The sequence below is a fragment of the Neovison vison genome, chromosome 12 (assembly GCF_020171115.1).
Source record: "Neovison vison isolate M4711 chromosome 12, ASM_NN_V1, whole genome shotgun sequence".
Lineage (NCBI taxonomy): Eukaryota > Metazoa > Chordata > Mammalia > Carnivora > Mustelidae > Neogale > Neogale vison.
In genome coordinates, this window is record NC_058102.1 from 134732105 (window position 1) to 134758718 (window position 26614).

General features: G+C 38.3%; 1 protein-coding gene and 1 pseudogene across 1 annotated transcript in view; both read left to right on the forward strand.

Annotated features, from left to right (window-relative positions):
* Positions 1–3197: 3197 nt before the first annotated feature.
* The window catches only part of LOC122891185 (ankyrin repeat domain-containing protein 26-like), a 131626-nt gene continuing 108209 nt past the window's right edge, over positions 3198–26614 (forward strand). The window contains exons 1-5 of the mRNA XM_044226676.1: positions 3198–3218; positions 14706–14742; positions 19905–19980; positions 22205–22262; positions 22369–22568. Of these exons, the coding sequence (XP_044082611.1) occupies positions 19975–19980; positions 22205–22262; positions 22369–22568 (264 nt within the window). The 5' untranslated portion in view covers positions 3198–3218; positions 14706–14742; positions 19905–19974. The remainder of the gene's footprint in view (positions 3219–14705; positions 14743–19904; positions 19981–22204; positions 22263–22368; positions 22569–26614) is intronic.
* LOC122891184 lies at positions 14968–16098 on the forward strand (annotated as a pseudogene).

Consider the following 26614-nt stretch of genomic DNA (forward strand, 5'->3'; position numbering starts at 1 on the left):
CCTCTTTCATTCATGATTTTATTTATTTGGGCCCTTTCTCTTTTCTTTTTGATAAGTCTGGCCGGGGGTTTATCAATTTTATTAATTCTTTCAAAGAACCAGCTCCTAGTTTCGTTGATTTGTTCTATTGTTTTTTTGGTTTCTATTTCATTGATTTCTGCTCTGATCTTTATGATTTCTCTTCTCCTGCTGGCCTTAGGGTCTCTTTCTTGTTCTTTCTCCAGCTCCTTTAGGTGTAGGGTTAGGTTGTGTGCCTGAGACCTTTCTTGTTTCTTGAGAAAAGCTTGTACCGCTATATATTTTCCTCTCAGGACTGCCTTTGTTGTGTCCCACGGATTTTGAACCGTTGTGTTTTCATTATCATTTGTTTCAATGATTTTTTTCAATTCTTCTTTCATTTCCCGGTTGACCCATTCATTCTTTAGAAGGATGCTGTTTAGTCTCCATGTATTTGGGTTCTTTCCAAATTTCCTCTTGTGATTGAGTTCTAGCTTCAGGGCATTGTGGTCTGAAAATATGCAGGGAATGATCCCAATCTGTTGATACCGGTTGAGTCCTGATTTAGGACCGAGGATGTGATCTATTCTGGAGAATGTTCTATGTGCACTAGAGAAGAATGTATATTTTGTTGCTTTGGGATGAAGTGTTCTGAATATATCTGTGATGTCCATCTGGTCCAGTGTGTCGTTTAAGGCCTTTATTTCCTTGTTGATCTTTTGCTTGGATGATCTGTCCATTTCAGTGAGGGGAGTGTTAAAGTCCCCTACTATTATTGTATTATTGTTGATGTGTTTCTTTGATTTTGTTATTAATTGGTTTATATAGTTGGCTGCTCCCACATTGGGGGCATCGATATTTAAAATTGTTAGATCTTCTTGTTGGACTACCCTTTGAGTGTGATATAGTGTCCTTCCTCATCTCTTATTATAGTCTTTTGCTTAAAATCTAATTGATATGATATAAGGATTGCCACTCCTGTTTTCTTCTGATGTCCATTAGCATGGTAAATTCTTTTCCATCCCCTCACTTTAAATCTGGAGGTGTCTTAGGGCTTAAAATGACTTTCTTGGAGGCAACACATAGATGGGTTTTGTTTTTTTATCCTTTCTGATACCCTATGTCTTTTGATTGGGGCATTTAGCCCATTAACATTCAGGGTAGCTCTTGAGAGACATGAATTTAGTGCCATTGTATTGCCTGTAAGGTGACTGTTACTGTATATTGTCTCTGTTCCTTTCTGATCTACCACTTGTAGGCTCTCTCTTTGCTTAGAGGACCCCTTTCAATATTTCCTGTAGAGCTGGTTTGGTGTTTGCAAATTCTTTCAGTTTTTGTTTGTCCTGGAAGCTTTTAATCTCTCCTTCTATTTTCAATGATAGCCGAGCTGGATATAGTATTCTTGGCTGCATGTTTTTCTCGTTTAGTGCTCTGAAAATATCATGCCAGCTCTTTCTGGCCTGCCAGGTCTATGTGGATAAGTCAGCTGCCAATCTAATATTTTTACCATTTTATGTTACAGACTTCTTTTCCTGGGCTGCTTTCAGGATTTTCTTTGTGTCACTAAGACTTGTAAATTTTACTATCAGGTGACGTGGTGTGGGTCTATTCTTATTGATTTTGAGGGGTGTTCTCTGAACCTCCTGAATTTTGATGCTTGTCCCCTTTGCCATATTGGGAAAATTCTCCCCAATAATTCTCTCTAGTATACCTTCTGCTCCCCTTTCTCTTTCTTCTTCTTCTGGAATCCCAATTATTCTAATGTTGTTTCATCTTATGGTGTCCTTTTGTCTCGAATCCTCCCCTCGTGGTCCAGTAGCTGTTTGTCCCTCTTTTGCTCAGCTTCTTTATTCTCTGTCATTTGGTCTTCTATATCGCTAATTCTTTCTTCTGCCTCATTTATCCTAGCAGTGAGAGCCTCCATTTGTGATTGCATCTCATTAAGAGCTTTTTTGATTTCAACTTGGTTAGATTTTAGTTCTTTTATTTCTCCAGAAAGTGCTTTTATATCTCTGGAGAGGGTTTCTCTGATATCTTCCATGTCTTTTTTGAGCCCGGCTAGAACCTTGAGAATTGTCATTCTGAATTCTAGATCTGACATATTACCAATGTCTGTATTGATTAGGTCCCTAGCCTTCGGTACTGCCTCTTGTTCTTCTTTTTGTGGCGAATTTTTCCGCCTTGTCATTTTGTCCAGATAAGAGTATCTGAAGGAGCACGTAAAATACTAAAAGGGTGGCAACAACCCCAGGAAAATATGCTTTAACCAAATCAGAAGAGATCCCAAGGGACGCCTGGGTGGCTCAGTTGGTTGGACGACTGCCTTCGGCTCAGGGCGTGATCCTGGAGTCCCGGGATTGAGTCCCACATCGGGCTCCCAGCTCCATGGGGAGTCTGCTTCGCTCTCTGACCTTCTCCTCGCTCATGCTCTCTCTCACTGTCTCTCTCTCTCTCAAATAAATAAATAAAATCTTTAAAAAAAAAAAAAAAAGAAGAGATCCCAAATCGTGAGGGGGGAGAAAAGGGATAAAAAGAGGTTCTAAAAAAAGAAAGAAAAAAAAAAGGAAAAAAAAGGAACTAAAAAAAGAAAACGAAGAAAGAAAAATATGAAAGAGAAAAAATATATAAATTAGATAAACTAGTTAAAAAACGTTAAAATGAAAAGGGTAAAAATTTTAAAAAATTTAAAAAAAATTAAAAAAATTTTAAAACATTAAAAAATTTAGCAAAAGAAGGGAAAAAAATGAAAAAGAAAAAAATTACTTTAACTGCAAGACTCAAAAATCACAGGGAGAAAGCCATGAGTTCCATGCTTTGCTTTCTCCTCCTCTGGAATTCTGCTGCTCTCCTTGGTATTGAAACTGCACTCCTCGGTAGGTGAACTTGGTCTTGGATGGATTTCTTATTGATCTTCTGGGGGAGGGGCCTGGTGTAGTGATTCTCAAGTGTCTTTGCCCCAGGCGGAACTGCACCGCCCTTACCAGGGGCCGGGCTGAGTAATCCGCTCGGGTTTGCTTTCAGGAGCTTTTGTTCCCTGAGCGCTTTCCGTAGAGTTCCGGAGGACGGGAATACAAATGGCGGCCTCCTGGTCTCTGGTCTGGAGGAGCGGAGAGCCTGGGGCCCCACTCCTCAGTGCGCCCTCAGAGAACAGCACCCAGTAACTCCCGTCTGCCTGACCTCCGGCTGCACTCCGAGCTCACCAAGCCTGTAACCGGTTCAAGGTAACCCCGAACTGTGAGCTTACTGTTGGCTCTGTCTCTGTAGCCGGCTTTTCCGCTCCAATACCTGCAAGCTCTGTGACACTCAGACACCCACGATCCTTCTGTGACCCTGCGAGGCCTGAGGTCATGCTGAACCCGCGTGGGCTTCGCCCCGGTTTAGCCTCTGGAGCGATGTCCCTCAGCGGAACAGACTTTTAAATGTCCCGATTTTGTGCTCCGTTGCTCCGCCGCTTGCCGGGAGCCGGCCCCTCCCCCAGGGTCTCTCTTCCCGGCGCTTTGGATTCACTTCTCTGCCAGTCGTACCTTTCAGAAAGTGGTGGTTTTTCTGTTTCTAGAATAGCTGTTCTTCTTCTCTTCGATCTGCCAATGGATTTGCAGGTGTTTGCACTCTTTAGATAAGCTCTCTAGCTGATCTCCTGCTAGCTGAAGTAGTCTCAGCCTGCTACTTCTCCGCCATCTTGACTCCTTCCCATTAGAGAGAAAGATTTTTAAGTTAGTATGTTTTATACTTCCTCTTTAATCATATTAAAACAAATTGAACTTGTTATGAAAATGGATCTTTAAATTTTTACAAGTGGATTACATTTAGTAAATATTATTACATACTGATTTGTCTCATTAAAAAAGGAGCTATCCTTAAAACTGGGAACTCTACAATACTTTCCTGGTACCAGAAACAAATGGCAAAAAATACGAACTGGAAAACTTAGCTAGTATGCAGCAATACCAGTGAGACTGTTTTTTTTTTCTTTAAAGGTGACCGTCTATGGTACGGGAATCAGAAAAGAAAAGCCTTGAGAAGCATAGGGTGTTTTACATATTGTTGTATCAACAAGATCTCACCATTAACAGCTATTTACTAATTTCTCATTAGTAAAAGAGAATGAGATATGTTGACTTTATTAGAACAATCTTTTCTTCCATTTGTTGCATAATTGTCATGATAGTGTAATTTTTAAAAAATATTTTATTTATTTTACAGAGAGAAATCACAGGTAGGCAGAGAGACAGGCAGAGAGTGGAACGGAAACAGGCTTCCTGCTGAGCAGAGAGCCCAATGCAGGGCTGTATCCCAGGACCCTGGGATCATGATGAGCCGAAAGCAGAGGATTTAACGCACTGAGCCACCAAGGCGCCCCGGGATAGTGTAATTTTGTTAGAACATGATACTCAGTTGCCATTAGTAAAAAGATTATCATAATAAAAATTCAAATGGGCAACTGAGGCTCAACAGATTATAATAAAAGAAGAAAAATGGTTCACAATAACAAAAATGCTACCATTCTCCCTAGATGTGGCATCTAGTACATTGTACAATCTAAAATGCATGAAGAAACATTTAATTTAGTAGACTTTTATCAAAGAATATCTGTAGGTTGGTTTGGCAATTTACTCATTTTCATTTGTTCACTTAGCAAATAATTATCAAGTGTCTTTTAGCTACTGTCACTCTGATGGAGAATACAAACATTCAAAAAACACAATCCTTGCCCTCTAGGAGTTTGTTATTATCATTGTCATTTTTATTATTTCTTCTATTTTTACTACTTTATTTTTATTATTTAGTTTATTCCGTGCTTACTATGTGCCAGAGTGCCCTAGTGTTTATAATTCTCATTGTTATGTTTTTATTGGTATTTAATATTGAGTCGATAGTATGCAGACTGAGTAGTAAGTTTGCCAGGTAAATAAGCAGAAGAACCATGTTTGGCAAGAGGAACGTCCATCAAGATTACATGTTTTGCAGAGGGAACAGCAGTGCGGACGCTCAGATGTATGAGTGAACTTTGGAGCACTTACGAGCAGTTCAGTTTTGCTGGTGCAAAAAGTGTGCTATGGGAATGGTTGGAATGAGTGAATACTTAGCTAAGGCAAGCTAATGAAAGTTTTTCAGTACCATGGAAAGGTGTAGATCTTACCCTGTAGACCTTGGGAAATTTATCAGGTTGAATGCTTTTAGCTGCAAATAACAGGTGACTTATAATAGTGACTAAAACGGGGCCACCTGGGTGGCTTAGTCATTATGCGTTGACTCTTAGTTTTAGCTCAGGTCACAGTCTCATCAGTCATGAGATCAAGCCCCACATCCCACAGGGCTCTGTGCTCAGCATGGAGTCTGCTTGACGATTCTCTTCCTCTGCCATTCTCCCATTCATGCACTCTCTCTAGCACGCGTTCACTCTCTCTCAAATAAATAAATCTAAAAAAAGCAAACCAAACCAAACAGAGACTTAAACAGTAGGAACCAGAATTGTTTTGATGGTTCAGTGATGTCTCCAGGATCCCAGTTGTCTCTTTTTGGCTTTGAGGTTGGCAATATTTTGTATGCCCTTTCCTGATTGGCTAATTAGCAACAGTTTGAGGCATATTCTCACATGACAATATCCAGTGAATGGAAGGACTGTTTTTCTTTATATGCTTCTTTTATTTTTTTTAAAGATTTTATTTGTTTATTTGACAGAGAGAGACAGACAGAGAGGGAATACAAGCCAGGGGAAGCGGCAGAGGGAGAAGCAGGCCTCTTGCTGAGTGGGGAGCCTGATGTGGGGCTGGATCCCAGGACCCTGGAATCATGACCCGAGCTGAAGGCTGACACTTAACAACTGAGCCATCCAGGCACCCCTATATGTTTCTTTTAAATAAGAAGAAAACTCAGAGGCTTGCAGCAATTTTCCTCTAACATCTTATAAGCTAGGTTATATAACATGCTTGTTCCTAAACCAGCCACTGGTAAACCAGGTACTGTAATTAGCTTATAATAATCCTTTATTCTTTTGAAGTTGGGGTAAGGCAACCTTCTTCGTGTTTGGGACAATAAATATCCAAATAAAGTTGTGATTTTCCAGCAAGAATGAAGACTATGATATGGTTATTGGGGAGGGAGCCAGCAGTACTTGATGCAGAGACTCACTGGAGAATATGAAGAAGGGTAACAAGATTAGATTTGAATTAGGGCCTTCTGGTTGTGGCACAAAATAGTGATCACCAAGCTTTTTCTCTAAAGGGCCAGATAGTGAATATTTTAGGCCCTGTGGTTTTTCACCTACAACTACCACTATAGTGTGAAAGCAGCTGTAGCAATATGTAGGTGAATAGCAAGAACCAACCATCTGGTTCTGTAAATAAAGTTTTATGGGGGCACAGGCACATGTGACTGGTCCGACTTGGCCTGTGGCCATAGTTTGGTCACCCCTCATGTGGAGGATAGATTGGGAAAAACCATGTAAAGAGACTGGAAGATAATGGACACAGATATTTCCTTAGTCTAGTATCAGCCCATTATGAACTGTTCACTCCTCTTTACTGAAAAAGTCAGGAGGCTCAATTTAATCAATTTACAATGTTGTTCTTTTACTAGGCCTCATGTATTTCTCATTTCTTAAAAATTTAAAACTTTTAAAAGATTTTATTTATTAGACAGAGAGAACAAGTGGGGCAGAGGGGCAGAGGGAGAGGGAGAAGCAGACTCCCCATTGAGCAGGGAGCCTAGTATGGGGCTTGATCCAGGACCCTGAGACCATGACTTGAGGTGAAGGCAGACGCTTAACTGAGTCACCCAGGTGCCCCCTTTCTCATTTGTTTTGCTTAAAATCTTTTTATTCATTTAAGAAATAACAATACTAGTTGGTGGCTTTTTTTCCTTCTGGAAGTCATCAGTTAAGAGCTCATGTTTGTGTAGAGCAGTGGCAGGGGAAATATAAAGCAATGATAGAAAATAAGTATAGTTAATACAGTTTCATGATTATTGGATGTAGAAAGAGGAGAGAGGCAGATGCCTGGGTGGCTCAGTCATTTAATAGCAGCCTTCAGCTCAGGTCATGATCCCAAGGTCCTGGGATAAACACCACATTGGGGTCCCTGCTCCATGGGAAGCCTGCTTCTCCCTCTCCCCCTCCCCCTGCTTGTGTTCCCCCTCTCGCTGTGTTCCTCTGTCAAATAAATAAATAAAATCTTTGTTTATTTATTTATTTATTTATTTTCAGAAAAACATTATTCATTATTGTTTCACCAAACCCAGTGCTCCATGCAAGCCGTGACATCTATAATACCCACCACCTGGTACCCCAACCTCCCACCCCCTGCCACTTCAAACCCCTCAGATTGTTTTTCAGAGTCCATAGTCTCTCATAGTTCACCTCCCCTTCCAATTTCCCCCAACTCCATTCTCCTCTCTAACTCCCCATGTCCTCCATGCTATTTGATATGCTCCACAAATAAGTGAAACCATATGATAATTGACTCTCTCTGCTTGACTTATTTCACTCAGCAGAATCTCTCCAAGTCCCGTCCATGTTGCTACGAAAGTTGGGTATTCATTCTTTCTGATGGAGGCATAATACTCCATAGTGTATATGGACCACATCTTCCTTATCCATTCATCCGTTGAAGGGCACCTTGGCTCTTTCCATAGTTTGGTGACTGTGGCCATTGCTGCTATAAACATTGGGGTACAGATGGCCCTTCTTTTCACGACATCTGTGTCTTTGGGGTAAATACCCAGGAGTGCAATGGCAGGGTCATAGGGAAGCTCTATTTTTAATTTCTTGAGGAATCTCCACACTGTTCTCCAAAGAGGCTGCACCAACTTGCATTCCCACCAACAGTGGAAGAGGGTTCCCCTTTCTCCACATCCTCTCCAACACATGTTGTTTCCTGCTTTGTTAATTTTGGCCATTCTAACTGGTGTAAGGTGATATCTCAATGTGGTTTTAATTTGAATCTCCCTGAGGGCTAATGATGATGAGCATTTTTTCATGTGTCTGATAGCCATTTGTATTTCTTGATTGGAGAAGTGTCTGTTCATATCTTCTGCCCATTTTTTGATGTGTTTGTCTGTTTCGTGTGGGTTGAGTTTGAGGAGTTCATTATAGATCCTGGATATCAACCTTTTGTCTGTACTGTCATTTGCAAATATCTTCTCCCATTCCGTGGGTTGCCTCTTTTTTTTTTTTTTTTTGACTGTTTCCTTTGCTGTGCAGAGGCTTTCGATTTTGATGAAGTCCCAGAAGTTTATTTTCGCTTTTGTTTCCTTTGCCTTTGGAGATGTATCTTGAAAGAAGTTGCTGTGGCTGATATCAAAGAGATTACTGCCTATATTCTCCTCTAGGATTCTGATGGATTTCTGTCTCACATTGAGGTCTTTTATCCATTTTGAGTTGATCTTTGTGTACGGTGCAAGAGAATGGTCGAGTTTCATTCTTCTACATATAGCTGTCCAGTTTTCCCAGCACCATTTATTGAAGAGACTGTCTTTTTTCCACTGTATATTTTTTCCTGTTTTGTCAAAGATTAATTGACCATAGTGTTGAGGGTCCATATCTGGGCTCTCTACTCTGTTCCACTGGTCTATGTGTCTGTTTTTATGCCAGTACCATGCTCTCTTGGTGATCACAGCTTTGTAATAAAGCTTGAAATCAGGTAAGGTGATGCCGCCAGCTTTATTTTTGTTTTTCAACATTTCCTTAGCGATTCGGGGTCTCTTCTGATTCCATCCATACAAATTTTTAGGATTATTTGCTCCAGGTCTTTGAAGAATGCCGGTGGAATTTTGATCGGAATGGCATTAAAAGTATAGATTGCTCGAGGCAGTATAGACATTTTAACAATGTTTATTCTTCCGATCCAGGAGCATGGAATGGTCTTCCATCTATTTGTGTCTTCTTCAATTTCTTTCATGAGTGTTCTGTAGTTCCTCAAGTACAGATCCTTTGCCTCTTTAGTTAGGTTTATTCCCAGGTATCTTATGGTTCTTGGTGCTATAATAAATGGAATCGATTCTCTAATTTCCCTTTCTGTATTTTCATTGTTATTGTATAAGAAAGCCACTGATTTCTGCACATTGACTTTGTATCCTGTCACGTTGCTGAATTGCTGTATGAGTTCTAGTAGTTTGGGGGTGGAGTCTTTTGGGTTTTCCATATAAAGAATCATGTCATCTGCAAAGAGAGAGAGTTTGACTTCTTCATTACCAATTTGGATACCTTTTATTTCTCTCTGTTGTCTGATTGCTGTTGCTAGGATTTCTAATACTATGTTGAATAAGAGTGGTGAAAGTGGGCATCCTAGTCTTGTTCCTGATCTCAATGGGAAGATGGCAAACTTTTTCCCATTGAGGATGATATTTGCTGTGGGTCTTTCATAGATAGATTTGATGAGGTTCAGGAATGTTCCCTCTATCCCTATACTTTGAAGCGTTTTAATCAGGAACGGATGCTGGATTTTGTCAAATGCTTTTTCTGCATCAATTGAGAGGACCATGTGATTCTTCTCTCTTCTCATATTAATTTGTTGTATCACATTGATTGATTTGCGAATGTTGAACCATCCTTGTAGCCCAGGGATGAATCCCACCTGATCATGGTGGATAATCTTTTTAATGTGCTGTTGGATCCTGTTGGCTAGGATCTTGTTGAGAATCTTAGCATCCATATTCATCAGTGATATTGGTCTGAAATTCTCCTTTTTGGTAGGGTCCTTGCCTGGTTTGGGGATCAGGGTAATGCTGGCTTCATAGAAAGAAGAATTTGAAACAGCTTTAGGAGAATAGGTGTTATTTCTTCCTTGAAGGTTTGGTAGAATTCCCCAGGGAATCCGTCAGGTCCTGGGCTCTTGTTTTCTGGGAGGTTTTTGATCACTGATTCAATCTCGTTATTAGATATCGGTCTATTCAGGTTGTCGATTTCTTCCTGGTTCAATTTTGGGAGTTTATATTTTTCCAGGAATGCATCCATTTCATCTAGGTTGCTAAGCTTATTGGCATATAACTGTTCGTAATAACTTCTGATGATTGTTTCTACTTCCTTGGCATTAGTTGTGATCTCTCCCTTTTCATTCATAATTTTATGAATTTGGGCTTTCTCTCTTTTCTTTTGGATTAGTGTAGCCAGTGGCTTATCGATCTTATTGATTCTTTCAAAAAACCAGCTTCTAGTTTCATTGATATGTTCTGCTGTATCTCTGGTTTCTCCCTCATTGTCTCAGCTCTAATCTTGATGATTTCCCTTCTTATGTGTGGAGTTGGCTTGATTTGTTGTTGATCCTCCAGTTCTTTAAGGTTTAGATACAGCTGGTGTGTTCTGGATTTTTCAATTATTTTGAGTGAGGCTTGGATGGCTATATATTTTCCCCTTAGGACCGCCTCAAATAAATAAATAAAATCTTAAAAAAGGGAGAGGGAAGAAGAAATCTTAGAAGAGTCATATATTTCCAGGTTGTGCACTAACATTTAACCTGGCCGTGAAGAATGAGTAGGACTTTATCAGAGTGCAGTGGGAATAGGGAAGACCAGGTATTTTCTCTATATGTTGAATTTGATGGAATATCCATGTAGTATATTTTCAGTAATTGGATAATTGAATACTAGGAGTTTCTAGCTGGAGATAGAGCATCAAGTTTGGAGGTGCTGATTTGAAATAAACTGATTAGAATTATTAGGCAAAGTCACAGCTTGGACAAAGATTGAGCTTGTCCATGATGGAAAACATATAGAAATAGATGAAGGCCAGTGAACAAAGCCTGGGAATACCAGTATATAAAGTGTGGATGGAGGTGTAAGACTTGGTACAGAAGACTGAGAAGTGGCTGGGGAAACTTAGGAGAGGAATTAGAGGAAATGTTGTTGAAAAATTTGAAAAAAAATTTCATGGATTATCAATTATATCAAATAAAATCACTAAAAAAAGTTGGATTTAACTTTTAAAAGTTCTTTGGTGGTAACCTTTTTAAAAGAACCATTTTTGAGTTGTAAGGTCTGTTATTTATGTGACTGGTACATTTTGTGTCCAAATATGGAAAAATAACACATCAAGTAAGGTCCTTCCTAACTTTTTCTAACTGCGGTATCTACCTGGACAGGGTCAAGGGGAAATGTTCTAGCCTTGTGAGGAGACTGGCCAACATTTTTCCATAATTGTCAAAACCTAGGGGTCTAGTGTGAGGAAAAGTGTTGTCTTTCTTACCTGTTTTTTTGTAGAGATAGTTGAGCTTTTCTTCAAGTCCCCGGTACATTCTCCTGGATGAATACTAGGACAAAAATCTGGAAGCATAAGCAGGAAGCCACTGTCAGTCCCTTTCTCTGAAATGGAATCACGATGCAGCTGTATTTTGACAGTTTTAAATTTTGATCAGAAATATTTTATACAGACCAGCAGTTTGGGAGAAACTGACCTCTTTTTAAGTATTTTATTGCAGAAAACTAGTATAATATCCAGGAGGAAATATAAGGTGATATGCTGAATATACTAGTTCTCACTTGCTAGGGATTCGGTGTCAGTAAAAAACGTCAGTACTGGACTATTTTTGTTAGTGCTGTCTCTCTCCATCCTCTTTCATTTGCCTTCTTCTGATATCTCTACTTTTACTGCTCCTTTCTGAATTTCATCTGTAAAGAAAGCAGTAAGGAAAATTGTCTTGGAATCTATCACTATTGGAAAACATTTCTACCATATGTATATTTCCTTCTAAGGTAACAGGCTACCCCATCTAAAATGTATTTCATATTTTGTTGTTTCTTATGCTAAACTTCTTTGTACCTGTACCACAGTGACAGAGTTAGTGATGATGTTTAGCCAAGATTGAAAGCATTTTCTGGATTATCAGAAATTTTTACCTGATAACAGTTTTAATGTGACATGATTTTGTATTTTTTCAGAAATTGGTAAACTGTGGCTTAACAAGAATATGTGGCCAATTAGATTGACAAGTTTTTAACCATCTCTGTATATAAGATAACTCACTTTGTTTTCCCCCAAATGAGTTCTCTTGATCTCTAAAGATCAAATCCACTATTTTCAGGCTGGAGTGGATAACTCATCCTACATTTTGAATGTAGTATTTCTGAGTTTTTAAGCAGTTTGTCAACAACTGCCATTAATAGGTGAACTGTTTCTAATTCTATAAGAAATTAAGAAAATGAGTGGAAACAAAAAACTCTATAACCAATAGTGTGTTATTGTACTGTGTATGATAGTTATATATTTTTCTATAATTATCCCTTAGCTTATCGATTCTTAACTACAATAGAAGTGAATTAAGCCCTATTTAGTTGCAGAAAATTTATGTGACCTTTTAGTTTTTTTATAGGAACTTTTATACTGTAGGACATATTGGTAATCATCAGAATTCTCTTTTTTTCCCAATTAAAATAAAATTGTTGATTGTTTCACATTATTTTCTGACATTTCATCTATTCCTTTTATGCCTTTATTCAAATGGATATAGAAATACATCAGTCTTCCAGGCAAATACTAAGAAAAACAGATTCAAGGAAAGGTGTTCTGTGAAATAACCTTCTAACTGTAATCGTGTCTTAAAACATCAACCTTAATCATAAAAATTGCATATGATGCATTGGTATTAGAGGCTCCCAAAATGACACCCAGATGTGGTTATTCACTGGAAGAACTCACATGTCTCAGCAAATTTGTATGCATGCCTGTGGTTTATTATGGTGAAATGATACAAAGCAAAATCAGCAGAGAAAAGGTGCATGGAGTAACGTCTAGAGGAAGTCAAGTGCAGGCTTCTAAGAATCCTCTGCCTATGGGTGTGCTAAATTCCTCCAGCATTAAATCACAACAGCTCATGTGAGATGTTGTCTGCCAATACAGGAATCTTATAGATACTCAGTGCCTGAAGTTTTCTTTCTTTTATTTTTTTTAAAGATTTTATTTATTTATTTGACAGAGAGAAATAACAAGTAGGCAGAGAGGCAGGCAGAGAGAGAGAGAGAGAGGGAAGCAGGCTCCCTGCTGAGCAGAGAGCCCGATGCGGGACTCGATCCCAGGACTCTGAGATCATGACCTGAGCCAAAGGCAGCGGCTTAACCCACTGAGCCACCCAGGCGCCCGCCTGAAGTTTTCTTTAAGTGATAATCATGTAGGCATCTTCTCCCTAGCATATATCAAAATTTTGGTTCCCGGAAGCAAATCAAGTAATAAGTACTTGATAAATCACCTGGTTTGTACCAACACTTAGCAGTCTCAATGGATACCTTTTGTTTTTTTCCTTCACAGTAAATAGACCTTATTTTTGACAGCATTTTCAAGTTCATTGCAAAATATAGCAGAAAGTACAGGGAGTTTCCATTTACCGCATGTTCCTCTTCACACGTAGCCTTTCTTGTTGTTAACATCCTGAACCACAGTGGTACATTGTTATATTTATATTAGCTCATCTTTATCATCCACAGTCCATAATTTACATCAGGGTTCATTCTTGGTGTTATACATTCTATGGGTTTTAACAAATGTGTGATGACATGTATCTATCATGTGGTATCACATAGAATAGTTTCACTGCCTTAAAAGTTCTCTGTGCTGTGCCTGTTCCCCTTGTCACAACCCTTATCTCCTAACTTAAAAAGTTTTACTTTTACCAGAATGTCATCTAGTTGCAATCATACAGTGGATATCTTCTTGAATGTTTAAAAAATTAAAATTCCGAGGTAATTGAATATAGTGATTCAAGATAATCTTTGTCCTTTGTTATGTTCATCAGTGTAGGATCTGATGACATATGCCTTACAGACTGAAAAAGTGTGATTTCTACAGACGTTTGTCACATAGTGGGGAAGGTTGAGAACAATGACGTCATATCCTGCTACCTAGCACTAATCTTTGGTACCATTCTGGTCTAAGAGGTGGATCCAGATAGACTCTCCAGCAATGAAAATAGGTTGTCTCAAGAGGTTATACTTTATAGAACCAGAAACACTAAAATCGCTAAAAGCTTTTATATTTACCTTGCAATTGGAAATAAGACCAGAGAGAGTCTGTTTACTATATTTTTTTAAAATTTATTTATTTGACAGACAGAAATCACAAGTAGGCAGAGAGGCAGGCAGAGAGAGAGGGGGAGGCAGGCCCCCGCTGAGCAGAGAGCCCGATGCGGGGCTCGATCCCAGGACCCTGAGATCATGACCTGAGCTGAAGGCAGAGGCTTTAACCCACTGAGCCACCCAGGTGCCCCTGTTTACTATGTTTTTCCATGCTGCAAAGTAGCGTGGCTGTAGACCAAACTTTGTGATGAGGTGTTTCACCCCAAACTTAACAGCCCCTGCTGGAGATCTGGAGAAGTTCTGTTGTGTTACACCAAAATAAGTATAGTCTCTTTTAACTGCACCTCATAGTGAAAGTCCTGAAGAATTTAGAAGAATCCTGACATTGTCAGTCTATGATGATGATTGTGCTAATGACACGATTTTCTGTCAGTCTCAAGGGTTTGGTTAAAATTGTGGTCATTATAAACATCCACTTGTAGGTATCAAATTCTGATGGATACCATTCTTTTCTTCCATTTGGTAAATGTAGAGGAGAAAGTAAGATTTCTTAGTGAGTTAACTGCCTACCAATAGTATAATTAATATTCACTCCAGTGTGGTTGCCAGGTATGGTCCCGAAGAATACTTTTTAACACATCAGTCTTACACTTTGAATATTCTGTATTTTTCTGTTGTTGATTTAAAATGTACTTTGCTTTTTTCTCTAGTGGCGAATAAGACTTTTGAAGAAGACTCTTTAAGCAGGTAGGATTTTTGTGGATTTTTTTTTTTTTTTTTACAAATTCTGTGTTAACAAGGGAATGCAGAGCAAAGCATTTGTTGAGAGTTCTACTGTGTGCTAGGCACTATATTATATGCTTGTCATTTATTTTACTTATATAGTCATTACAATAGCATCACAAAGTAGATGTGCTATTACAGCCTATTTTTTTATGAATTACTCTTCTGTGGTTCAGCAATGTTGATTAATTGACCTATGATCCTATAGTTAAAGAGTAGCAGACCCAGAAACTGCCACTGCTGGTAACAAGAGCTTGAACGCTGTGAATTTTCAGTCTTAGAGGGGGCCACGGTGCCCCCCATGAGGCATAAGAAACTAGTCAGTTACTCACAGTTTGAAAATTCTTGCAGTGATGATGACTTTTTTTCCGCAACCACACCTTTGAATAAGAAGCCCAGAACAGCACCAAAGGAGTTAATACTAGAAACAAGGAAACTGAAACTGAAGAATCTCCAGAAAGAAGATCTCCCACTGCAAGAGAAAACCCCTAAAAAAGGATGGCTTTAGGTGAGGAACTCTACCAGCGAGACTTAGAAGTGGCGCTAGCTTTATCAGTGAAGGAACTTCCAGCCGTCACCATTGATGTGGGAGAGGCCCCAGACAGAAAAATGTGCCAAAAATGCCAAAAAAAATGTGGTAGCAGCGAAATTGGGACAATGACTAATCCATCTCTCCGATTGCAGTGTAGCCAGTGATGATTTAGATTGGGATAAGCTTACCGAGGGAGATGATTTGTGCGGTGCTCAAGGGAAAAGAAAAGCAGCATCAAAAGCTGTGGTACAGCAGAGGAAGAGCCTTTCGGAAGGCAGTCATGGCGGTAGTGCTGAGAACTCTGAACCAAGCTACTGGTGGAGAGTCTGAGGTTGAGTCTGATTTTAGGGAGAGTGAAGATGATGATGCGAACTTCACTCTGGGAGAAAATAAAGTGGAAGAAATTAAAAGGAAAGAAGTGAAGGTAGAAATCCCCAGTTGAAAAAAAGAAGAAACCTACATCCAAACGTGATCCAAAGTCACTTTGGAAGTGACTTCAGGAGACTGTGCTCCAACTGCCCTGAAATCAGAATCTCAGCCTTCACCAAAAAAGGCTTTATCAGTGAAGAGGCCATTCGGAAACCATTACAAATATGCAAACCTTCAGCTGGAAGCAGAAAACCTAAGTAGATGCCACCAGCGCTGTCTGGAAGCAGCAGCAGCAGCAGCAGCAGCAGCAGGAGCCCACTGGCAGGGGTGTCTGTTACGTCTTCAAATCAGAGTCTCTGCCTGGCTTGCCCAGATTAGCACAAGTGAAACCTTTGCATCCAAATGCTGCTAGTAGCTGAGTGTGGTTGTCAACAAAGGTTTGATTAAGAGAATAAGAGTTTTACAAGTGTGTTGATATTTGAATTGTGTTTCTGTTTAAGGAGGGTATCATAATATAAAGGAATCCTTTAACGTAAAAAAAAAAATGAGTAGTAGACCCATGATTTGACTGTCAGCCTGCGTGACTCCCACATTGATTCTTTTGTCCCTTAGCAGCACTGGGGTTAAGCTACAGATCCTAGTCAGATCAACTCAGAGAGTCAAATTTAGTTATGTGTTTATTGATTTAGAGTTTTCCTCAGAAACCAGGTTAGTCCAAGCATTTGTCCTAATATATTTGACAACTAGTGATAACTAGGGGTAATTAGTGCAGTGGCAACTAGTCTCTTGTTTTTACTCAAAGATTTTAGGATGGCTCTAATTATCTATGGCCATAGTACCTAGCTTTTACATAAGCAAGACCTAATCAGGCAAGTTCTTAGATATAGAGATGTCTGCTCTCCTTGAGATGAATGCTTTTTCCAGAAGTGATGGATATGTAATCTAGGTGTAGGCCATGATACATTAATTAATTTTGTCATCTATTTAGAGGCTATTTCTAAATGATTCCTGTTTACTGACTTCCCCGTCTAGTTTTCCCTTTAGGCTAGTTCCTTTGACCAGTTCCTTGAAGTTTTTTTCTTTTTTTGTAGATTTTTTTTCCTTTTCTCCATTGACTTTTCTTGTTCTTTTTTTTTTTTTTTCTTTCTTCTCTGCTTTTCTTGGTGTTTTCTTTTATTCCATTAACTTTTTCCCTTTCTGCCAGCTAAGTATTTTCTGTTTTTCTATAGACAAAATCAAAAGCACATAGAATTTCAGGATTTTAGGGCATCTTAGAGATGAATTAATCAAAATGCCCTCTGGTACTACAACCTGTGTTTAACATCCTCACCAAGTGATTATTTAAATGGAGAATTTGAAATGCAAAAGAGACTAAAGTGACTTACTTGGATATGATAAGTGACAGAAATGAGATTTACATTCAGGTTTTTTTCCTTTTTTTCTCATCTTAATAGGTGAATGTTTTAATAATAGAAAGATGGGGAGTGGGTCTAGTGAACACAGTGAAGGTACGTAAGGAAGGAATTGGCAGGAGAGGTTGAGTTTCAAGAATAACAACACTGGGTTGGATAGGAATAAGAATTTTAGAAAGGATGTCAGAATATTTGGGCTTATGATAAGTTAGATCAAGATGTATTACAGACTGTTTTTCAGACTGTTTTTCAGAGTCCATAGTCTCTCATGGTTTACCTCCCCTTCCAATTTCAGTCTGAGGGGTTTGAAGTGGCGGGGGGGGTGGGAGGTTGGGGGTACCAGGTGGTGGGTATTCTAGAGGGCACAGCTTGCGTGGAGCACTGGGTGTGGTGAAAAAATAATGAATACTGTTTTTCTGAAAATAAATAAATTGGGAAAAAAAAAGATGTATTACAGAAATGAAGGATACACACACACAGAAAGGAATGAAGGACACAGGATATTGGGAGTTGTTTAGAAAAGCATATTAAAATAGAGGTTTCAGGAGAATCATGAGCAGTTTTTTTTTGTTGGTTGGTTGAATTGAATGAACTAGCATACTTCAGGTTTTCTGTTGAGAGGTATTAAAATCATTTGAGCCACAGGGAAGACTTTTTACAGCATATAGGAATGTGATACCATCTACTTCCAGCCCAATCTTGGCTTAGATCCTCTCGAGTAATGGGGGAATGGAGATTCGGAAGTACACAGATATATGGCCCAAGGTAGGGGTCTCCTCGCTCCACCTCTTTTTCTAATTCTCTGATGTCCTTCCCATGTACATGTAGGGTTTGGTGGGCTAGGACTGGCTGTCAAATCAGTAACAGAGCTTCATTTGGGTAGTTGGTAACATGTCTACATTGAGATGATTGCATGGATGACTGAAAGTCTGTTTAGCTTGTCCTCCAGGAGCAGGAAATGGCTCCTGCTCTTGGCCATTTGATGCTATGCTTGTTTTGGGAATCTGCTTTCATAGGCTAAAGAGGGTACCACTGAGCCCTACAAAAGAATGATCTAAGAGCTCACAGAAAGAAAATATTAGGCCGTGTATAGGGAAATAGAAGTACAGCTACCAGGACTCTATTTTTATAGCAGTCTCTCTTCCTGTGTATCTCAGTGCTTATGAAGGCTATTAAGTTCTTGCTAGTTCTTATAGACCTAAATAAGGCAGAACCTGTGTAGGGAAAAAGTTGGACCCTATAGTTTTTAATCTCTCTGGGAACAGTATTCCCACTAATAACATAAATTTGTTCTTTAACATGTGTATATTTGTTTATTTATTTAAATTGAAGCATAGTTGATCCATAATGTTATGTTGTGTTTCAGGTGATTTAAGAACTCTGAATGTTACACCATGCCTACCACAAGCGTAGCTACTATCTCTTACTGCATGATGCTATTACAGTACCCTTGACTGTATTCTGTATGCTGTACTTGTATCCCTGTGACTTACTATAACTGGAATCCTGAACCTCCCATTCCCCTTTACCCACTTTGTCCATCTTCCCATCCTCTTCTCTTTTGGCGATACAGAATTCTCTGTATTTCTGGATCTGTTTCTGTTTATTTTTGCTTTTACTCTCTTGCCTCAGGAGCAGTAAAAGCAAAAACAAACTGTTGGGACTGCATCAAAATCAAAAGCTCTACACAGTGAAGGGATCAATCCACACAATGAAAAGGCAACCTATGGAATAGGAGCAGATATTTGCAAATGACATAGCCAATAAAGGGTTAGTATACAAATAAAAAGAATCGATAGAGCTCAGCACCCAAAACACAACCCAATTTAAAAATTATCAGAAGACACGAACAGACATTTTTCCAAAGAAAACACACAATGAACAACAGGCACCTAAGAAGATACTCAGCATCACTCATTATCAGGGAAATGGAAATCAAAACTACAATGAGATACCACTGCCTACCTGTCAGAATGGCTAAAATAAAAAACATAAATAACAGTGTTGGCAATTATGTGGAGAAAAAGGAATCCTCTTGGATTATCGGTGGGAATGCAAACTAATGCAGCCACTGTGGAAACAGTATGGAGTTTCCTCCAAAAGGTAAAAACTGAACTACCCTACAATCCAGTAATCACACTATTGGGTATTTATCCCCCAAAATATGAAAATACCAATTTGAATGGATACATGTACCCCTATGGTTACTACAGCATTAGTTACAATAGTCAGCCCGAGTGTCCATTGAGAGATGGATGGATAAAGAAGAAGTGGCACATATATATACAATGGAATATTCAGCCATAGAAAAGAATGAAATTTTGCCATTTGCAGTGAAATAGAGGGAACTAGAGAGTATTATGCTAAGTGGAGTTAAGTCAGAGAAAGACAAATACCATATGACTTCACTCACATGTAGAATTTAAGAAACAATAGAAATGAGCAAAGAAAAAAAACAACAAAAAACGAGAGACAGACAACCAAGAAACTGACTCTTAACCATAGAGAACAAGTTGATGGTTACCAGAGGGGAGATGGGTGGGGGAACAGGTGAAATAGGAGCTAGGGGTTAAGGAATGCACTTGTCGTGATGAGCACTTGGTGATGGAATTACCAAATCATTATATTGTATACATAAAATAATGCAGCACTGTGTGTTAATGATACTGGAATTAAAATAAAAACTTAATAACAAAAACAGAGGCTAAAGTTCAATTACATCAAGAAACTTCATTCAATAAATAAATAGATGACTTTTCACTTGATTCTTCTTTTTCATTAACTTGTTTTTGTTGTATATTTTTGCTCTAAAGTATTTCCGTTAAACCTGGTGATGATAATGCTTCATGGCCTACATCAGATGATGAAGACTTAAGTTTGAATATGAAGGTAATGTACTCTCGCGAAATTAATTTTTCTTCTCTGAATGTAGTTTTGTGTATTATTTACTCCTAAAATTTAGCAGTGGCCTGCCTATCATCATTTTATGTTTGAAGTGGAAAGTTGGTCAGAACAAACCATTTTATAGAAATATGACAAGTTGAATTTTTTTAACTCTGTTAAATATCAAAGGTAGAAAGAATGGGCTGGAAATATATAATGATGGGAAAATTATATTGGGAAAAGCTTTCCCATGATGGAGGAAATATGACATTTGGTCAAGGATACGGATTCTTACTCTGAGTTTTAAATGATCTTATCATGACTTTTCTTTTCCTCTTTATCTCTCTCTTTCTTTTCTTCTAACGTGGCTTTTATAATACTCATGCCTAAATGAATCTTCAGTGGACCCAGTTATTTATTACAGATTGTTTTTTCTTGGACATTTTTTATTTTGGTAGCATACAGTTTTATGAAAGAAGTTTTTTTTTTCACTATTTCTATCCCTTGTTCTACATTTAGACCAAAATAAGAAATTTAAATTTCCTAAATTTATATTGCAAAGGCATTCTACTGTGTTTTGAAAATAATTCCATAAAGAGTATAGTTAAAACTCTTTATCTAAGTGAAGAATACATGTTTTGCCTAAAATAATAATTAACACTAGAAGCAGAGGCTTTTCATACCCATATGGTAAAATGTCTATTTTCAGAAATCTTTTATATTAGTTTTTTTAAAATACCTACTCAGAATCTTTGTATCAGATTCTAAGATTCAAACTTCTATTCACTTTATATTTATTTAAATATTCATGTTAAAGCTCCTGCATCATTATAAGCTATTGGGTGTTAGGAAACATAATTGTGCATCTCCTGGAACACCTAGAATAAAACCTTGCTTGAAGAAGCAATTTTAATATTTTTTGAATGTGAATTAATGAGCAGACAGATGGAATTCTGTATAATGGAATGTTATAAGTAATGTAATGTGCATAATGTGTCATAACTAAATATAAAATTTTTTAAAATACATAATTTAAAAATTTATATTCCCTTTTCATGTTTAGGATTTATAAGTGCAAATGAATTATGTTGAGGAAATAAATAAATGAGAAAGAAGCTTACAATCTATTTTTTACTATCCTTTAATTGTGAGCTTAGAATTTTAGATAGAGAGTCTATCTTTTTTCTCCTGTATTTTTTTCCTGCTTTGTTGAAGATTATTTGACCATAGAGTTGAGGGTCCATATATGGACTCTATTCTGTTCCACTGGTCTATGTGTCTGTTTTTGTGCCAGTTCCATGTGTTCATCATCATTAGCCATCAGAGAGATTCAAAGCAAAAACACATTGAGATACCACCTTACACCAGTTAGAATGGCCAAAATCAACAAGACAGTAAACAACAAGTGTTGGAGAAGATGTGGAGAAAGGGGAACCTTTTTACAGTGTTGGTGGGAATGCAAGTTGGTGCAGCCACTTTGGAAAACTGTGCTACCCGATGACCCTGCAGTTGCACTGCTGGGTATTTACCCCAAAGATACAGATGTAGTGAAAAGAAGGGCCATCTGTACCCCAACGTTCATAGCAGCAATGGCCACAGTCGACAAACTGTGGAAAGAACCAGGATGCCGTTCAGCGGAATGGATAAAGAAGATGTGGTCCATATACATTATGGAGTATTATGCCTCCATCAGAAAGGATGAGAACCCAACTTTTGTATCAACATGGACGGGACTGGAGGAGATTATGCTGTGTGAAATAAATCAAGCAGAGAGCGTCAATTATCATATGGTTTCACTTACTTGTGGAGCATAAGAAATAACATGGAGGACATAGGGAGATGGAGAGGAGAAGGGAGTTGAGAGAAATTGGAAGGGGAGAAGAACCATGAGAGACTATGGACTCTGAAAAACAATCTGAGGGTTTTGAGGGGGCGGGGCGTGGGAGGTTGGTTGAGCCTGGTGGTGGGTATTAAGGAGGGCACGTATTGCATGGAGCACTGGGTGTGGTGCATAAACAATGAATTTTGGAACACAGACATCTCTCCTAATCCTCACCCCATGAGAAAATGTAGGCTAGTAAATGGCAGAACTGAGATTTGAATCTACATTTGAATGATTCCAAAACCATGTTCTTTGTGTAATGGTTCTCATTTGACAATGGTGAATATTATAGTTATTTTACCAAATGTGTTATTTGTAATCCTTAATACTATTAATTTTTTTTTCCAGAATACCTCAAAACCAAACTTAAGAAAACTAATGAATGCTTCTCAGCTTTTCAAGAACTGTAAGCTGTTTGAAGACTGGTTATGCACTGATTTTTGTCCATTCTTGTGTTGTCACTTGAAATTACAGATATTTTCATATACTCTTTATTTTGTTTTTTTACTAAGTGGAAATAGAACTTGGCCTTGTATCACCGGGAGATAAAACTTTATTTGAGGATGATCATTCTGAAAACAAATGTGAAGATACAGTTGGTGTTCCTTCCAAACCATCTGTTGACATCTGTGACTCTTCTCCTCCTGCTTTGCCATCACCTGATTCTATTCTAAAACCTCCTTTCACATTGTTAGGCCTTGGTCCTTCAAAGGTAAGTTGTTTCATTTTAAACTTTTCCCCTATGTTTTTTTCATATTTTATCCTCTTGATCCTTCTAATGAAAGGAATCTTAGGAAGAAATGGAAGTCCTCAAGATCATAAGAGAAAACAGTGTCATACTGGTAGAGAGGTAATTGGATTGAGATTTATAAAGGTTGGTGGGAGTGAACAGTTCTTAGGTATGCCATTATGGAAGGAAAGAATTACAGAGCAACTGGAAAGAACAGCTATAGATGGAATATGAAGATGAGGGAGGAGGTGAAGGGAAAGAATTCATTTAAGAAGGGCTAGATGACTGTAAAGCTTGCAGAGTTGAGAGAGATTATTATAAAAACACAATAGCAGTTGTGGGGCTATGGGAGAGCAGATACTCTACATTATAAAATATGGTAGAAATTATTTTAAGTGCAAATTAAGAAAACGAAGACAGGTAATAAAAAAAATGCTCACTCCTCTGAATGACTTACAGTTTATTTCTATGAAGAAGTGGAAGAAAATTTTATTCTTTCTTTTCAGTTGATAAGGTGTGATATTGTATATTTAATTTAGCAAAACCTGTGTTTATAGATAATGCAAAGTGAAATCTGTTTTAGGCCTTAATCAGATTTATTATGAATTTTGAATTTTGGCCATTATCCTTTTTTAAAAAGATTTTATTTATTTTTCTCTGTGTGTGAGAGAGAGTATAAGAGCAAGGGGAGGGGCAGTGGAGAAGCAGACACCCTACTGAGTAGGGAGCCTGATGCAGGACTCTATCCCATGACCCTGGGATAATGACCTGAGCTGAAGGCAGATGCTTAACCAATTGAGCCAACCAGGTGCTCTTTCTTGTGGTTTCTAATTTATTTACTGTGTGGTATAATCTTGGAAAGTTTTAGATCTTTTTGAGAATAAAGAGAGGAGATAAGTAAACACCTTATGTAGTCTTTTCATTACTTAAAACTGAAATTTATGACTATATAAGTGAGGTTCTTAATCTTTATCCATTAATTGAAATAAATTTTAAGCTGCAATACTCTTAAAGAAAAAATATAAAAAAATTTTAAAAGATTTTATTTATTTATTTGACAGACAGAGATCATAAGTAGGCAGAGAGGCAGGCAGAGAGAGGAGTGGGGGGAAGCAGGCTCCCTGCTCAGCAAAGAGCCTGATGTGGGGCTCGATCCCAGGACCCTGGGATCATGAGCTTAGCTGAGGGCATAGGCTTTAACCCACTAAGCCACCCAGGTGCCCCTAACATCTTGTTTTTTGATTCTGATTTATTTTGAATTGTATCTGCAATAGACACATCCACACACATCAAATGAATGAACTCACAATTTATAGTTTTTTCCTAATATGAACTAGTTGTCATTATAGAATCATAAGGAAGGAAAGTTTGCTAACAGAGTATACAGAATTATTTCTGGAAGATGATTTTTACTTTTTCAAATATCTCCAACAGTGGATACATTTTATATTATCAGGAACTTTAGTATTCATAGCTATTAGTTTTGGGGGGTTCTTTTTAAATTTAAAAAATTTTAAGTAATCTCTATACCCAGAATGGGGCTTGAACTCACAACCCTGAGATCAAGAGTGACACTCTCTTCCCACTAAACCAGCCAGGAGCTCCCATAGTTGTTAAATTTAACACGTGAATTCTTTCATATCTGAAATTCAGAAATACTGGTGATTTTTTAAATTTATTTATTTATTTATTTATTTATTTATTTATGTCCCTTTCTTCTTTCCTCATGTGAATATTGGGTCCTGCTTGTAATGACACATGTATTTGGAGACTTTAAAATCTTCAACTTAGATGATCATGATTATTTTTTAATACTAGATTCTTTCTCTGGTCATTAACTACTGGTAAAATAGGCTGTTCACAGTGGAATAAGAAAACCATGTGAATTTTAAAATAGAGTTTTGTATTTTATCATATATCATAGTAGTACTTAAAAATGCCTCAAATTTTTAAGATCCCATATTTCTTTTATATAATACATCTTTTAAGATTAATTTTTAAAAATGAGTATTCTTACAAAAATCTTGGTGTTTTGCAGTCAAATCTTTATTACTCTTTTTTAAAAATTTTATTTATTTATTTGACAAGCAGAGATCACAAGTAGGCAGAGAGGCGGGCAGAGAGAGGTGGAGGCAGGCTCCCTGCTGAGCAGAGAGCCCGATGCTGGGCTTGATCCCAGAACCCTGGGATCAAGACCTGAGCTGAAGGCAGAGGCTCAACCCACTGAGGCACCCAGGCACCCGATATTTATTTTTTTAACATCATGAGTAATGTCATTTTTCCTACTCCAAATGTATTTGTCTAGAACTTTCTTCATAAGTCTTCTGGGTGCTTTGGGATATCTAGGTGGCTCAGTCAGTTAAGCATCTATCTTTGGTTCAAGTTGTGATCCCAGGGTGCTGGGATTGAGTCCTGCATTGGGCTTCTTGTTCAGCGGGGAGCCTGCTTCTCTCTCTGCCTGCCCCTCCCTCTCCTTGTACTCCCTGTCTCTGACAAACAAATAAATAAAATCTTAAAAAAAGAAAAAGGCTCCAGGGTGCTTCAAATTTGGTAAGTCCCAGATTGAAGACATTGTTTCTGACGCTTTCTTCTTCCCTGACTTTTTGTAATCTGCTCTGTCATTTGTTTTCCCCATCCTAGTAGATAGCACGACTGAAACACTGAAGTAGGAAAAATCCTGGACTCCAAACTTCCCTGAAATTACTACCTCCAGGGGCACTTCGGTGGCTTGCTCGGTTAAGCATCTGACTGTTGGTGTTGCTCAGGTCATGATCTCAGGGTCCTGGTATGAAGCCCCTGGTCAGGCCCCATACTGAGCAGGGAGTCTATTTGAGGATTCTCTCTCTTCCTCTTCCTCTGCCCCTCCACCTGCAAGCACACCCTCTCCTTCTAAATATAAATAAATTAAATCTTTTAGAAAAAAATCATCATATCTCTACCTCTGAAACCAATAATACATTATATGTTAATTAATTGAATTTAAATTAGAAAAAGGGGCACCTGGGTGGCTCAGTCGATTAAGGGTTTGCCTTCAGCTCGGGTCAGGATCTCAGGGTTCTGGGCTTGAGTCCCTCGTTGGGCTCCTTGCTCAGCGAGGAGTCCTGCTTCTCTCTCTGCCTGCTGCTCTTCTTGCTTGTGCTCTCTCTGAAAAATAAATATAAAAACTTTAAAAAATATTAAAAAGCAAAAAAAAGAAAAAACCACATTCAGTCACTCTCTCCATTCACTATTTTGTATCTGCTTCCCATTTTTCATATCTTAATATAATTCCCTCTCTCTCTCTCTCCTATAATTTTGAAATCCTCTTCTGGCTTGGGTTCATTTTTTTTATTCAAAGATTTTATTTATTTACTTGACAGACAGATCACAAGTAGGCAGAGAGGAGATGAGAAAGGAGGCTCCTCACTGAGCAGAAAGCCTGATGCGGGGCTCGATCACCCACATCATGGATCATGACCTGATGATCCCTGAGCCAAAGGCAGAGGCTTTAACCCACTGAGCTACCCAGGTGCCCCTTGGGTTCCTTTTGTTCATCTCTACATTGCTGTCATATTGACCTTTCTAGAATATATTTGTGGGGTTCCTTTATGTTCATTTCTACATTGCTGTCAGAGTGATCTTTCTAGAATATATTTGTGGTGATGTAACTCCTCTGCTTCTTTAGTGGATGCCCATTACCTGAAGGAGAAAGTTTATATTCCAGCCTCACACTTGCCTTTTTTGTTTCAGTCCTGGTTTTCCAATTCTATCTCTCTTTGCCACTCCCCAAAATTGTGTTCCAGTTTTGCCACCTTCTGTAGCTATCGTCACTTACTGTGTTATTCCATACGTCATCCTTTTGCTCATTCTACCTTTTCTAGAATACCCTTCACACTGTCTTTGTGTAGTCTCTCTCTCAAGATACAGCCCTACCTTTGCAGCATTTCCTGAGCTTCCCATATACAACTGTTTTCCCCCTTTGTGCCTTCACTGTGCTTTATTCACTTCACCTGTAGAACTAGTAAATGATACACTTCTGTTCTTGTTTT